The 16,860-nt window shown below is 40.9% G+C and overlaps 1 protein-coding gene across 2 annotated transcripts in view; it reads left to right on the top strand.

Annotated features, from left to right (window-relative positions):
- Positions 1-6: 6 nt before the first annotated feature.
- PRELID2 (PRELI domain containing 2) overlaps positions 7-16,860 on the top strand; it is a 70,194-nt gene continuing 53,340 nt past the window's right edge. The window contains exons 1-4 of one of the 2 annotated variants that reach the window (XM_006148033.2): positions 7-96; positions 12,602-12,659; positions 14,551-14,624; positions 16,546-16,706. In XM_006148033.2, the coding sequence (XP_006148095.1) occupies positions 22-96; positions 12,602-12,659; positions 14,551-14,624; positions 16,546-16,706 (368 nt within the window). In that variant the 5' untranslated portion in view covers positions 7-21. Of the gene's footprint in view, positions 97-5,682; positions 5,857-12,601; positions 12,660-14,550; positions 14,625-16,545; positions 16,707-16,860 lie in introns of those variants that run through there. The other variant, XM_027771663.1, reaches the window with a different exon arrangement.

Genomic DNA, 16,860 nt, shown 5'->3' with positions numbered 1-16,860 from the left:
CGCGGGCCGGGGCGGGTGGGGATGGGGGTCACCGTAGAAGTCCGCCAGGTGTACAAGTACCCCTTCGAGCAGGTGGTCGCCAGCTTCCTTCGAAAGGTACCGGTCCCCCTCTGGCCTGTCCTGGACGTGCGCTCCCGCGTGCTGCCCCGGCTGTCCAGCAGTCCGCGCTGCGCGCGCCGACTGCCTGTGGCTCTGTCGTCTCTGCCCACGCGGAAGTCTGGACCGCGACCTCTGCTTCCAGCCACTGGCTTTGCTTTGGGATGTGCGGGACAAGGGTGGCGGTAGATTTCCTCGAAGACGTTCCCTCTGGGGTAGGAAAAGGCGCGTGCGTGGCATCACGTCCACACCCTGCCTCAGCTGAAAGGAGAACCTCAGGGAACCCACGTTCTTGAGCCCTGGTGAGGTTGCACATGGCTGATGTCATGGGTCTTTCTAGTTCATCACTGACCCTGTAAAAGCTAGTGGAAGCCAGCAGGCTGGTTTACTCGGTATTGCTATTTTATGCCTTACACTGAGTATGTTATTAAGCAGCTGTGGGGCTCTAGGCAGATTTCTTACCCGCTCTGTGCCTTGGCTTTGTAATCTGTAAAATGGGGAAAATGGTACCAGCTCATAGGGCTGCTTCCTTCCTTCTTTCCTTCATTTTCTTCCTTCCTTCCTTCCTGGGGTGGGAACCCAGGACATTTCCCACGTGAGTCCAGTTATCTTACCATTGTGCCAACCTGACCCTCAGCTGTCACATTCTTACTATTTTTTTTCTCTTTAAAGTTTACTTATTTCTTCTTTGAGTGAAAGAGACAGAGATCAAGTAAGAGAAACAGAGACAGTCGTCCCACCAGAGTCCTGATGCCATGATCCACTCCCAGCCTCAGCAAGTCTAGTTCCTGGGCACAGGCCTCAGGAACCCAAGCTCTCCAGCCCTGCTGGGGTTGCAGATGACCGACTGAGTAGGATATTGGTTAACGTGCTGTTGTGAGGGAGCCTTTTTTGGGGGGAACGCTTGCTGTCGACGTTCATTGATCTCTAGTGCCTAGAAGAGTGCCTAGCACTTACTAGGTCTTCAATAAAAATCTGACAAATACATACATGAAATAATGAATTATGGATCTGGTGTAGACTTTGCCTTAGGTCAGGCTTCTGGGCCTGAAAAAAGAGCAACCAATACCCTAGAGTTTCTTAGGACTGGCAGTTTGGGGTGCAGATTCTGTAATGCCACTGCTCCTTTGGGAAGTCTTTGTGGATTGTCATCATTAAAAGGTGACTTTTGCCTTCTCAGAACTCATGGGGCACCTTGTCTAGGCCTGACTGACCACCTCTCATATCATATAGTTACTTTTGTAGGTATTTTGTTTCCCCAATGGACTCTAATAAGCTTTTTCAGGGCAGGACTCACTCCTGCAGAAAGAGTAGCACAGTGCTAACCTCTCATTTATACAGTGCTTGATTTGCAGGTTTTGGTAAATGTTTGTTCATTCAACATCTGCATGCCAGGCTCTGTACTTGGTGCTCGAACAAGATAGGCAGGTAGAACAGACATCCTTTGCTATGGAGCTGGTGGTCGGTAGCAGGTGAGACTGACGTAAATAAATGATAAACCAATGAACACAAATTTTGAACTGAGGATGTGTATTTACACAAGGAAACTACTGCTGCAGTCTGAGAGCGGGGTCTTTAGGAAAAGCTCCCTCAAAGGAGTAGTATTTGTGAAATGATGGCTGAAGCATGACTAGGAGTTTCCTAGGTAAGCTCATGTGTATGTGAGTGTGTGTGCACACGCGTGCACTCATGTGCTTCCCATACATTATAGTTTTACTTCTAATTACATCAGAAGTGGTTATAATTGTCTTCTGTTTCAGCGTCTAGAGAGATTCAGAGAAGTTGCAGCAACTTTTTCTAGTTTCTATGGTTAGTAGGTAGGTAAGTGTACCAACATTTCAACACATCAGAATCTCATCCCATGCCCCTTACCACTAGGCTTTCCTGCCTTGCACTCAGTAGGCACCCAGATAATGATTGCGGGCATAAACTGTTTTGGAATCAACTTCGTTATGCTGTTTATCTGATCTACTTTCCCTTTGTCCAGGCTTCTCTCAGTGTTTGCTCACCTGCATGGTGTAGCTTTGAAGTGTCAGGGTGGAAACAGAGTTTTTAAATTACTATTGCTATGAAGCAGATCACCCCCAAATTTAGCAGCTAACCCAATGACAGGCTTTTAATTCTCATGATTCTGTGAATTGACTCATCTCACACACACACACACACACATATATATATAGTTGCATTAAGTGAGGATCTGTTATAACTCTAATAAAATGCTTAGTGGAGTATCTGGTATATAGTGAATAAGAACTAAGGAGGATGTTTTGAAAGGCCGGGCTGGGGAAAGAGGAGACTAAGGGTCTAGCCGTGGGACAGTGTTAACACTGTGGAGGACACTATACTTTTCTTTGTAGACAGTTTTTGTTATAGGGTGCATGTACTTGCCAGAGAAACAGAGAGATAAGGAGACAGAAAGTGAGAAATCACCCGCCAGTGGGGGATGGCCATGCCATAATCCCTATTCTTTCATTTTCCTTTTGGGATCTTGGGCACACATGCATTTGAGAGGTTTTTGCTATAGCACATGTGTGCTCACAAGAAAGACACAGAGAGACAGCAAGTTAGAAATCACCCCCCAGGGGGGGATGGCCACACTGCAGTCCCTTCTCCTCCATTCTCCTCTTGGGATCTTGGTCATGCACGCACACGTGCCTGGTGTGAGTTTAAGCCACCGGGTCTGGGACTTAAACCACGGTCGACTACATAGGAGTACAATGACGTAGCCATTACGCCATCTGCTGGTCCCACCCAGAGTGAGTTTTAAGCCACAGGGTCCAGGACTTGAACCACGTTCGACTGCATGGGAGTCCAGTGACAAAACCACTGCGCCATCTGCTGGTCCCTTGTATTTATTCTTAAAGCTGTCCAGAGATTTCCTGGGAGGAGCTATGTGAACATTTATGAGTTGTCAATAAATCCATTTGCTGTGAGAATTTTCACCTTATATATTTAAAGTCACGAGCTGGAACTTAGTAGACCTGGATTCCAGTCGCTGTGCTTGCTCTGTTAGGTTGTATGGCCATGAGAAACAGTGTTGGCCAGCCTATACTGTGCCCTTGTGCAAATTAGGAAAGGTATCAATGGACTGACCCTGTAGCCTAGTGATTAGGGAGCTGGAGCTCACATGGCCAACTGTGCTTTATCCTGACCCAGATAATTAGAAAAACATGCCGTGTGTGTATGTGTGTGCATACTGAAAATACGAAATGAGATGGAAAAGTGGGGGAGAGGGATTGTGGCATGACCACACCCATTGGAGGTGCTTTCTCTTTTTCTGTCTTTATCTGGCTAGCACATGCACTCTGGCAATTTAAAAAAAGAGGGGGTATCATTTGGGGTCCACTCTGTGAGCTCATAGTACATAGATGATATTGGAATGTAAATAGGGCTATTTATGCAAATTAGGAAAGGGTGTTCCTTCCAGGTGAATGTAACTCTGTGCCTATTGGCCCACTTGACTGGGAGCCCTTGTGTGGTGAACACTATGCACAGCTGTATAAAACAGCTCTAATTTCTCCTCTGTGAAATAATAATGCCATCCACCCTGTCTGCCTCCTAGGTAGGATCAAATTGTGTTGTGAGAATCAAATGTGTAGCAGTTTGACAAGCACAGGTTTTTTTTTTTCTTTAATTTTTAAAATTTATTTATTTATTTATTATAAGCCTAAGGTGGTAAGAGTGATCTTTTTGGCAAAATATCATCTAGTCTTTACTTTTTTTTTTTTCCAAAAAAAAGGGTGGGACAATTGTATGAGAATCTCTGGGAAGCATTTAATCTGATCTTGCACAGTGGTATGTGTGAAGCTGCTTTAGCACTGAGGAAGTAGTATTTTAAATAGAATCTACTGATCCTTAGCTTTCGGTATGTTAGGAGTTGCCTTCCAAGTTGTAACATACTACTATTTTTAAAACCTGAAGAATGTTGCTTTTCTAACACCTGCTTATTGGATACCACAGGCAAAATATTAGCTGCATGCTTTCAAAGCTAAGTGGCACCTTGAAAACAAACAATATGATATTCTTTGTTCATGGAATATAGTGTTTCTCAAGGAACTCTTCGGGGAAGAATGCTGTGAAACCCAAAATGGTTTATTCAGTGCTAAACTGTATGTTCCATGAACCATAGTGTGGTGCACTTGACAGTGTATTTTGGTTTCTTTCTTTGTGTGACTTGGTTTTCTAGCTCTCATCATTACTTGCAACTGTTTCCTTTCTTTTACATAAAATCATCTACAAAGAGAACACAAAGTTACATAGGTGAATGTAGCAATGCAAAAGATAAATCTTCTCTGGAAGCTCACTGCAGGCCTTTTTAGTGGGCTGGCTTTTCCTAAGCTAGATTCAAAGAACTTCTTAGATGTCATCTACCTGAAATGTGAAGTCATTGAAAGGGACATAGAGAGTCATTCCATTGGCTGGATTTTCTCATTTATATCTTTTCTTTTTAAGAATTTTTTAATTTCAATTTTACTTACTTACTTATTTATTTATTTATTTATTTATTTATTTATTTATTTTTAATTCGACCAGAGAGAGAGAGGGAAAGTGAGAAAGCAAGCCTCCAGGTCTGGGGCTTGAATTGCAGTTGACCACGTGGGAGTCCAGCACCCCTAACCACCACACCACCTGCCAGCTCCTCTCATTTATATCTAACTGAGGGCAGAGAAATTAGTTTTTTTTCTTACTAAAAAATTGCTCAAGATGATTTTCCTTTCCTTTTCTTTATTTTCAGAGAGTTTTGCTATAGGGCATGTGCGCTCATTGGAAAGACAGAGACAGCAAGAAATACTCTGCTAGCAGTATGATTACATCACAGTCTCTTCTCCATTCTTCTCTCGGGATTTTGGGCATGTACGCACATGTGCCCAGAATGAGTTTCAAGCCAATGTGTCTAGGATTCCAACTGTGGTCTGCTACATGAGAGTCTGGCGACATAGCCATTACGCCATAGCCATTACGCCATCTGCTGGTTCTTTGCAAACAGTATCAGCTGCATGGGCAGTGCTTTTGTCATTTGTTTCTAGTGTATCTCAAGTACCCAAAGAGATCTTGAAACATACTGGGTCCTCAACAAATCCTTGTTGAATGAATGAATGAAACACACTCTTCTTGGATTTAGCTCTATATACTTTCAGACTGAAGTCAGGGTGGGGTTCAGAAATGAGGTCTTATTTTTGATATTGTAATAAAATGGAAAGAATAAAATGATTTCTTTGCTTCAGTAGTGGCTCTGGGTGTTCTTTATTTTAGCCTGAAGACTGATGTGCTCAATGAAATGGCTTGAATGTTTATCTTTAAGCTCCTAGAGGGGATTTATGAATGGCTATTTCCATTTAGAGTAGAAAGTTGATTGGGTAAATAATAACGTTTCCACTTCTGATCCTATCTTTTCTGTCTTGCAAATCTGACACTTACCATGTGGGGAACGTCTCTCCTTGTAGAGTTCCAGAAATACTGGGGATAAACCTGCATTTATAAATGGTTGATATGGTTGATATAATATTTTAATTATAAACCTATGCAAACTTTGAAAGTACTTAGACATAGTTCACTGTCTTCTGTTTATTTTAATTTTTAAAAAAGTTTATCTCTTCTGTGACCGAGAGAGCAAGAGAGCATGCCTCCAACAGGATCTGATGCTGCAGTTCACCACCAACCTCAGCTAGCCATGGATCTTCGGCACCCATGTACCCAGCATGCTCAGCAAGGTCTCCAGATGCAAACTCTGGAACCTCCCCATTGGATCAGCCTTACAGGGTATAGTGTCTTACCATAGCACCAGTGTGCGGTCCTCATTGCCTTTTTTTTTTTTTTTTTTAACAAGTTAATATTCTCTCTAGTACTCCCACATCTCCCAAGCAGCATTTTCTCTAATGCCAGGGAGTTCTTCTTGTATCTTATACAAATTCTGAATTGGTAAAGCATGAGCTTATGAGACAATGTTTCTGATTTTCGTAGACTAGTAATATCAGTAAAATCTCTTGAATCCTAAAATTCTGTGTCTCTATTTTAATTAGTTTTAGTCATCTAGAAAAATCACTAAATTACTAGAAATAGTCTAGTAATTTTTAATCATCATTTAAATATTTTTGGATTGCAAATCGATTCTTATGGTATCCTTAGTGCTATATTATGTAAACTGCAAGGTGAAAAACCAGAGTCTTGAAACTTAATTTATCAGAAGTGTGGATTGTTTGCTGTAGGGTGCGTGCACTCACCGTAGAAAAGAGAGAGAGAAAGTGAGAAAGCACCTCCAGGGGTTAGGCCTCACTGCAGTCCCTTCTCCTCCATTCTCCTCTGAGGAATTCGGGCACATATGCACATGTACCCAGTGTGTTTTTTAAGCTGCCAGGTCTGAGACTAAAACTGTACCATTGGCCATGTGGCATCCAGCTGCCTCAACCACTACACCACTGGCTGCCCTGTGATTCATTCTTTACTAGCAAAATCAGCCATCATGTATTGGCTACCCCCACAGTGCCAGGCATTATACTTTATATAAAATTGCTTCTTTTAATGCCTGTAACAACTTTGAAGGGAGTATTTATTCTCATTTTACAGATGAAGAAATTGAGCTGATGAAAGTCACTTGCTCAGGGCTCTCACAGATGGCCTTCAAATTCAGACTTCTTGAACTCTAAAATTCTGTTTTTTGATATTTTGTTTCTCTATTTTAATTTTGTTTTTTATTTTTTAACATTTCATTTAGAAGTAATTGGACTTAGAAAATATTGCAAAAGAAATAATTTACCTTTACCTTTTTCCTAGTAGTTCAAACTACAGAATAATTTTTACAACCAGCAAGTTAACATTGATACAGTACAAACCTACAGATCTTACTAAGGATTTGTAATTATTCATTAATATCCTTTCTCCAGCCTATGATCCAATCCAGGATCCCATATTGCATTTAGTGTCGTCAGTCTCCTCCAGGGTGGGCTAGTTTCTGAGTCTTTGTCTTTCTGGGCCATGGTGTTTATGAAGAGCGCTGGTCAGTTATTTTGTAGATTTCAATTGTGTCTCTAAATGCATCGGGTATATGTATGTATTTAATATTAAGATAAGATTTTCTTGTGTTACAATGATACATTTCTTTTCAAAAACTTCCCTCTGCCATTGCTGATTCTTGGGATATTTTTTGAAAGGCAGGCTGGTGTGATGTTGGTTGTTCCCTGGTTAGAATCATAGCTTGTTCTGGCCAGGAGGACTTTTGAGGATCATGTGGGGGTTCATTGGCCTGGTTTCACAGATGGCATCATCGTAGTCTGGATGTCTGGGCTCCTTGTCTTTTTGTTCTTTCTACTTTATCATCCTGTTGGCCTGAAAGACTTACGAACTGCCATTCAAACTATCTGTTGACTTAAACGTTCAGTACTTGATCATTAAAAGTTTGACTACTCGGGACCAGCAGTTAGCGTAATGGCTATGTCGCTGGACTCGCACGTAGTTGACCACGGTTCGCGTCCCGGACCCGGTGGCTTAAAACTCACGCTGGGCGCATGTGTGTGCGTGCCCAAGATCCCGAGAGGAGAATGGAGAAGGGATTGCGGCGTGACCATCCCCCCTGGGGGGCTGATTTCTCGCTTTCCGTCTCTGTGTCTCTCTCTGTCTGGCGAGCGCACGCACCCTATAGCAAAAAAACCTCTCCAAAAAAAAAAAGTTTGACTACTCAATGACTCGTTTGATCTTGCTATAAAGTCAGCTTTGCGTTTTCTGAGCTAGACTACCGTGTGGCACTCATGAAAGGAATCTGGCACAGCCCGTGGTACTTCCTTTGGGCAGCTCAACACCACATTTCTTTCCAGCAGCCCCATTTCTTTGCATGGAAGTGTTTGGAAGCAGTCGGGTAGCAGATTCCCTTCATACTTGCAAAACAGATACGTTAATATACCAGACTTATTTTAGGGCCGCATGACCTTCTTGTAGGACTAATCAAACAGGTCTGTCAGCTCACCTGCTTCCTCGTGCCCTCTCGGATAACCCCATTTGAAAGATGGTAGATGGTGACTCCTGTGAGGTCATTGGCCCTTTTGAGAGGGAGAAGATAGCATGCAGAGTAGGCATTGACTTCTGAAAACTGGAAGTGGGAAAGTGATATTTTAATAACTCTTTACTCTTAAGAGTCAATTTTCTGAAAACATGTTTTTTGTTTTTTTGTTTATTTCCCCTCAGCAGATGAGAAAGGTAAATGCCATTTCTCTCTGATGCTCCTCCCACAAGTACATTGAATACTACTCCTGTAATTTGAGGGACACAGTTTCTCAGCCTCTCACTTTTTATAGTTATGCATTTGTTTTCATGTATCTTTTGTTTTTCCCCTCAGCATCATACACTGGGGCCTCTTATTTTTACTTTTTATTTTTTTGTTTGTTTTGTTTTTGTTAAGTTTTTTTTTTTTGCCATAGGCCCATGTGCTCACTGGAGAGAGACAGTGAGATGAAAGTGAGAAATCACACCCAGGGAGAATGGCCATGCCACAATCCCTTCTCCTGGGATTTTGGGCATGCCTACACACTTGCCTGGCATGATTTCCAAGCCACCAGGTCTGGGACTCAAACTGCAGTTGGCTGTGTGGAAGTCCATTGCCTTAACTACCACACCACCTGCTGGCCCCTCACCTTTTAATATGTAAAAAATATATAAAAGCAAGGGTACATGACAACCTTAGAAGAACACATTTTGCTCTTGTTAGACAGTTATGTACATAACGTATATACAGTGTTATCTGCGGTAGATTTACATCTTGGGGAAAGGGAAAGAAGTTAATTTACACATTCTGTGAAAAAAATTAAGTTCGAAATAAGCGTACCTTGAAAAAAATCTCTTAGATCACTCATAAAGTGCACATACATGGCACATGTGTGTAGCCCTGTGGGATAATTCTTATGCACGCTGTGATACACTGAGCTGGATTCAAGGAAAGCGAGGGCTTTTGTTTAGCGATACCTGGGCCTTCAGAACACTTTGCTTGCACAAGACTCTCTAGTGTGGAACGGAGACTGGAGAAATCGACCCTACTTGTCTGCAGGCTAAACGCTATTATGTTTTTATCAGAAAGACTCTGTACCTTAATACTTGTTAATAGATTTTCTTGTTTTGGGCAGGACTAAATGAGATGGCGAGTGTGGCAGCCTCTAATATAGCACCCTGCACAGACACAGTGGGTGCCCAGTACATATTTGATAGGTATGATTTTGGTCTAGCTTGCTCAATTTCACAGTTATACTGTATTTGAAAAAGTGTCCAGAAAAACCTGGCCCCCTGTGTCCTGTCTCTCCAGGATTTTTTTTTTATGTTTTCTGAACTGCCTTCTCTTTCCCAGCCCCTTATTATTGTACTTTTGAGTGTTTATGGATTAAAACATGAATATTCAACTCACCACAAGATGGCATCCGATCATTTCAAGTAATGCCAGGTAGGGGGAGTTTCAGTTCAATTTATCTTTAATTTAAAAAATGTTAAAATACGTGCCTTTCTCGCCATGGTATTAAGCTATTGCAAATAAACATCTATTTACCTTCACCATTCTTGTATGGAAACTTGAGGTTCATGTGTATTCAACTCTAAAAACAGTGGTAAAGGAGAATACCTTGAATCTGCCAATGGTTTATTAGCGTAAATCGTATTTGGCTAGGAACATTTCCATTTTACCTTTTCACGTCTGCAAGCATTGTCTAACGGGTGACTCTTAAGTTTTCAAAATGCTTCCCTTTACAACCTTCCCATCCACCTTTTATCCTTCAGTTGAATTTATTTTCTCTTGAGCACACATAATGTGTTTACTTATTTATTTGCTTGTTTCTCCAACTAATTTGTCAACTCCACCAGAGGCTATAATTTTGTTTGTTTATTTGGTATATCTTCAGTGCCTGAAAGAGTGCCTGGCATGGTGGGTACTCAAAAACCATAAATGAAGAATAACTAGAGAACCTTCACTATTATTTAACTCAGTGCTTTTTGTCTTAATAAGAAAAAATCAAAATTATGTTAGAGTTTGAAGTTTTGAAGTTGATCATCTTTGGGAATTTTATCAGTAATTTAGAGAAGTAATCAGAACTTGAAAATTCTATCACTGTGCTTCTCTGCTGGTTACATTTCCAAGCTCTTTTTTTTCTTTCTTTCTTTTTTTTTTTTTTTTTTTGGAGAGGTTTTCGCTATAGGGCACGTGCACTTGCTAGACAGACAGAGAGACATAGAGACAGAAAGCGAGAAATCAACCCCCCAGGGGGGATGGTCACGCCGCAGTCCCTTCTCCTCCATTCTCCTCCTGGGATCTTGGGCACGCACGCACACGCGCCCAGCGTGAGTTTTAAGCCACCGGGTCCGGGACGCGAACTGCGGTTGACTATGTGGGAGTCCAGCGACATAGCCATTACACTAACTGCTGGTTCCCTCCAAGCTCTTTCATAATTTAGTGTAGTGGTTGTCCTACGATTCACCATATAGTTACAATATTCAGCCAGGATGGTTTATGGATACAATGAATGGACCAGAACTGCAGTAAAGGAAGTACTCTCATTTTACTTTCCTGTAGTAGTTATGATTTATACGTACACAGAGGACCTGCGTTTGAGTCCTGAGGTTCTCCTTGTGTCGAGATCCCATGAGAGTGGAAGTCTCCTTGTGGAGGAACAGATGATCCCACCCTGACCCTCTGCAACGGACACACGTTTTTGAAGGGACAGACATCAAGGAAGCAGTCATTGTAATTTTGAGCATTTCTTTCTAGGGGTCAAATGAATGCATACAGGCATGTATTTTTAAAATGTCCATTTTCACTGGTTATCAAACTTGAAGTTGCCAGACAGGGATTGTGAATGACGGACTTCACCAACATGGAACAAGACTGACCACTGAGCCCGCTGTGTTCTTCACTGATGGTTTCTTGGACGAAGGGAGCCTCGCCTTCTAAATTGATGGCTGAGGCCAACCAGGTTTATATTCTAAATCATTTATTCACTCAGCAAATATTTACTGGGTGTCTACTGTGTGTCAGGCACCATGCTAGTTGGTGCAGATACAGGAGTATCTGAAATAGGCAGCATCCCTGGCCTCACAGGGCCTCCATTGTAATCTAGAGTCTTTGGGGGCCACAGAGAATCTTTAAAAGTGTGGACCCTTTTCCTTGAAAATCAGTGCATCGGCCAGTTTCTTACACACACACACACACACACACACACACACACACACACACATACACATAAGCTTGCAACTGCTGTGGGGTGGAGAAGACCCATGTGTATGGAGTTTTGTGTTCTACTTCCCAGGGTTCACAACTCTGAAAGCTCAGGTTCCTCAGTGAAGGGCCCTCTTCTCCCACCCCTCGCCTGTCACTGCTCTCACCTCCTGCTTAGCTCTTTACGCTCTCCCAGACAAGGCTTCTCTCTAAATTTCTTTTCAGAGTTGATCTTGTGATAAAGCAATACTAAACCTTGGGGAAAGAGCCCAAGGGAATTCAGTAGGCTCAGGTCAGCAGCCACCTTGTCCTGGAGCCTTAGGAACTCACTGCTCTCAACTTCTTCTTCTCACATTTGAATCATGGAAAGGGTCGGGCTAAATGAACTCTAAGGGATTTGATGGTAGGTTGGTAGGTGCGTATGCTTTCAGGGAGATAGAAAGTATCTGGGGGTAAATACATTATCCCAGACATGACTTTTTGGCTAGGTAATTTTGAGCAAATTACTTAATTTATCTTATTTCTCATATATAAGTTAGAAAAAAATAACACATAGCTTATGAAATATGTTTGTGAATTGACTGAGATAATGTATAAAATTGCCTAGGAAAAAAATGGCAGCTGTTATCAATCTCGTCACATTAAAATTGCCTTTCAAGAGAATTTAATCAACAAATTATTTATTGAGCACCTGCTATATGCTGGCATTGGTAGGGTACTTGTATGATTATCCTTCTGAATGCTAACCCAGCTATCAGACAATATCATAAGGTAGTGAAGGAATTCACCCTGTAGTAAACAAGCCTGATTTAATGTCCTGCCCTCTCCCTGCTCCCAGAAGCCAGCAGGGCGACCCTAACAGCCTAGTCTTTATTACATTTCCATTTCTGATCCACTTCTGAAAAATAAGGATACTGTTATCGCATAACCCAGTCACAACAGAAAGGCTGTTGGATTTAGATGAGATCATGCAGGTATAGAATTTAGCATGGTGACGGCCCAAATAATACTCTTGATTTATGTTAATAATGTTAATAGTATTATCTATTAATTAGCCTAACCCCATCCTCCCTTTTCAGCCAGGGTTAGGTTGAATCTAAAGAAGGTTTTTCTTAGATTCATATAAGTTTAGATAATGATGGCATCTCACTTATTTGGACTATCTATGCCCAAATGGTAAAATTAAGATCCTTGATTGAAAACTGGTATTTACTTAAAGGTTGCTTGGAAAATATTTACTGATCCTGCAAATAGCCATGGTTACTAGGAAATAATTTACTTTGGTAGCAGATACATGGTAATTTTTCTTTGTATGTTTTCATTTAGTACCCCAACCCCATGGATAAAAATGTCATCTCTGTAAAAATCGTGGAGGAAAAAAGAGGTAAGTTCTGACTCTCCCCACACTTTATCAATGACCATTAAGCGATACTGATTTTTGTAAATGTCTGTGTGCACATGTGTGCATATATGTGGCCTGTTCAGTTTGAAGCTGGTGATTTTTATACTGAGGTGACTGATAAAAAGGCACTTAGAACACCAGCATGTGCAGCAATAGAAGGTCTGCCTAATATGTGCTTGTTACTTTCTAAATTAATAGTTGACAACAATCCTCAACTACATATAATTATCACAGCTAACATTTTGGGGCACTTAATATGTGCCGGACACTCTTGCTTTTATTAACTCATTTAATCTTCAGGACAATGTAAGGGCTAAGCATTAGATTACTCCTATTTAATGAATGAAGAGGCTGAAATACAGAGGGGTTAAATAACTTGCCCAAGGTCACATGGCTGTATCCCTATAATATGCTCATGTATCATTTTGTAGATGGTAAAATAGATGTGGTTAATAGCATGTGTATGAGTTGTGACCATAAAGTGATTAGATTATAGAGTCATAACTGTACTTGACAATGCGTTTCAGTTGACTAGAACAGGTGTTGGCAAGCTTTGGCTCATGTTTCCTGTTTTAATAAATAAAGTTTTATTGGAACATTGTCTCCCATTTGTTTGCGTGTTATCTATGGGTTCAGTACTACAATAGCAGAGTTGAGTAGTTGTGACAGACTTTATGGCCCACATAAACGTAAATTATTTACCATCTAGTCCTTTACAGAAGGTTTAACTACCTTGGGGCTAGAGCATAGGAGTTTCTAAATGTTCTTTGTCATCCCTCTCCCCAGAGAAAGCACTTCCACTGTTTGAACTTTAGAAGTGGGTGATGCAGAAACATATGACAATGCCCATAGTTGATGGTCAAACCTTGAAAGATACTGAGGCCCAGGTCTAACGTGCTCTTCAGCTCTCCTAGAAATCATGAGGTTCTATTGTTTCCTTACAAGACTCTGAGACCCTGTCTGTGCTTGGAAACGTAAAACTTTTATTTTATTTTATTTTATTTTATTTTATTTATTTTATTTTATTTTACTTTTGCCATCGAGTGCATACACTTGCTGGAGAGAGACAGACAAAGACAGTGAGAAGGAAAGTGAACAATCAACCGCCAGGGGTGTGGTCACAATCCCTTCTCCATTCTTCTCCTGGAATTTTGGGCATGCATGCATATGTGCCTGGTGTAATTTTCAAGCAACCCGGTCTGAGACCCAAACCTTGGTCAGCTATGGGGGAGTCCAGCACCTTTACCATCACACCACCTGTTGGCCCATAGCTCTTATTTTAAAATCACATTTATTGTGTTTTTTACATCCCCTGGTTCTATTCCAGAAACTTGCCTTAAATCAAAAGTACCCCACTGACAGGGGTCCTACTCCCTTATGAGAGAAAAATGTTATTAAATAACTAATTAATTATGGGTTTAAATTTTATAGCTAGAAATCTGTTCTTGAATGTTTGGTACAGAAGGTGGCAGAATCAGATTCTCCATCTTTGTTGAAACAGTCTCTTTAGAGTTGAGCAGAAGGCTCACTGGCTATTGCTTTGGGATACTAACATTGATATTCTTTTCTTTCTTTCTTCTTCTTTTTTTTTTTTTCTTTAGCATTGATATTCTTGAACAGTGAATAATTTGTGATTCTTTCATGCTTGATTTTCAAATGTATATTGTGACTTGCTGTTTTATTCCTTGATCATAGATAAGGAACATCTGTGATTTGGCTTAGAATAGTGGCCAGGGAAACTGAGTTTAGAGTTAAACATTCTTTTCTAGGAATTCTAGATGTGGAAAATTGAGATTGATGAAAAGCTTTATTGACATTAAGAGGAGAAGATTTTTTAAAATATTTTTTGAGTGTAAAATTGTTCTTTTCCTAGATGAATCAACAGGGGTCATCTATAGAAAGAGGATTGCAATCTGTCAGAATGTGGTTCCAGAAATTTTAAGGAAGGTAAATGAATTTGGGTGGCATTGAGTGATTTTTGTTGTTGTTGTTGTTAGTTTTTTGCTGTAGGGCACGTGTGCTCGCTGAAGAGAGACAGACCAAGACAGAGAGGGAAATGCGACATCACCCCACAGAAGGGATGGCTGTATTGCAATCCCTTGTCCTCCATTCTTCTCTCGGTACTCAATCTTTGGTTGGCCCTGTGGTAGTCCAGTGCCCTAACCACCATACCACCTGCTAGCCCCCGCACTGAGTAATTTTTTATGTCATGGAGACCATATTTTCTGATATAAAAGAACGTTAGAACTTTCCTACTTCTACCTCATAACCCTTGAGAGGAACAAAGTGTGTTCATATCTAACCTTAGTTCTGGCAGCTGCCTCAGAAGACGATTTGTCCCTGTTCTTCTGTTTTGTGAAGCACTCTTAATGTACACAGCGATGTTCTACAGCTATTTTAAAGATACTTTCAGCATTTTGTGTGACATAACTGTTTTTCAGTCTGTTCATGGTTAAAAAGGACTCTTAGTTAAGAATGATCAGGAGTAGACTTAGTGTAAATATTTAGTCTGATCTTTAGTAAAGAAGACAAATTAGAATGGTCTAATTCTCAGTGTCAAAGATAACAGTTACTCTGAATGTATAGTGTTCTTAGTGCTCTCGGTCTTTTGTGTGTGTTTCTGTAAAGTCATATTGCCGATGATGAAATTGTTATGATAGCACATTGTTTTCTCTCTTTGAAACCCTAAGCACTCTGGTGATTCTGGGAAAAAGGTGAGTGGAAGTTTTTAATCCCATTGCTTGAATCTTGGAGAGATTTTTGACAAGTCTTTTTTTTTTTTTTTTTTGAAGAATTATTTATTTTTAATTTTATTTATTATTGCTAGTCTTCAATTTTGATCAAAGGGTAACAGAGAGAAAGAGAGAGATGGAGAGTGAGAAAGCAAGCTGCCAGGTTGGGACTTGAACCATGGTCAGCCATGTGGGAATCTAATGTCTCAACCACTATGCCACCTACTGGCTCCTCCAGGAGTCTTTTTTGTAATTATTAGGAAGTAAGAGGAGAGCACCTTGATACATGCTTTAAAAAAATGTCTCAGATGGTTGTTTTCACCCAGAAGAGATTCTGTGTGTGACGTAGAACTTGATTTGACTCCTCCCCATCAGCTTTCGAGTGACGTTGCTGGGCTGTATGTAGAATGATGGCACCGTCCGTCACCTCCTTATTGTAGATTAAAGGACTGCCACACTTTTTAGTGAAAGAAAGCTGAAATGATGATGAAAATGAACTTCTTTTTTATTTTCCAGATGGTAAAACGTGTTTTACTGTAGCAGCAAATTATTACTGGCTTTTTCCACAGTCTGCACCCTGCCTTTGCCCTGTATACGCACTTTGAATCTATTATTTAAAAAGGCATTCAACTTTGTCTTGTATCTCAATTCTTAAATAATTTAAGAATACTTCTGACTAGTTCAGTTCTGCCTTTGTAGTTTTCCATGTCTTCTCCTCCTAGAAAAGCGTACATTTCTAGGTATTGGGCAGAGTTTAAAATGAAGAAAATATTTTACCTGTTACCATGAGCCTGTAAGTGGGCCCGATTAGAATCCATCAATTTAAGGAGGCTATAACCAGCCTTAGAGGAGACACGAAGGAGGCTGGTAATTTTCCCAGTGTTTAGCAGTTAGGGAAATCAGGACAGGGACTGTACAACCTACATAAATCCTGGGCCATTTGCATGTCCTCACTAGCACTTGGTAAGGTCACGGTGTGGTTATTATCAAAGACTTACAGCCATTGGTGGGCTGTCATCCATATATCAGGACTACTTGTCCTCTTAATTATCCAAGACCGAAAGTAACTCCGGGTACAGTCTATGTGTAACCTGCTCTTTCTAAATTGAGAAAGTCTTTCTCCCTCTGTTGGACAGGTGAGCATTTTAAAGGTACCTAATATCCAGTTAGAAGAGGAATCATGGCTCAATCCTCAGGAAAGAAACATGGCCATCCGCAGTCACTGCCTTACATGGACACAGTATGCATCCATGAAGGAAGAGTCTGTCTTCCGGGAAAGTGTGGAAAATCCAAACTGGTAAGATCGCCTGTGTGTGTGTGTATGTGTGTGTGTGTGTGTGTGTGTGTGCTGGGTTCAGCGATGCACATATGAGCACATATATTAAAAATCTCATAACCTCTGTTTACAACTCACACAAATGTCACATTATTCAGTTTTTAATCACACAAGT

Source organism: Tupaia chinensis, unplaced genomic scaffold (assembly GCF_000334495.1).
Source record: "Tupaia chinensis unplaced genomic scaffold, TupChi_1.0 Scaffold000228_1, whole genome shotgun sequence".
Taxonomy (NCBI): Eukaryota; Metazoa; Chordata; class Mammalia; order Scandentia; family Tupaiidae; genus Tupaia; species Tupaia belangeri.
This window is presented reverse-complemented; position numbering and strand designations above follow the sequence as displayed.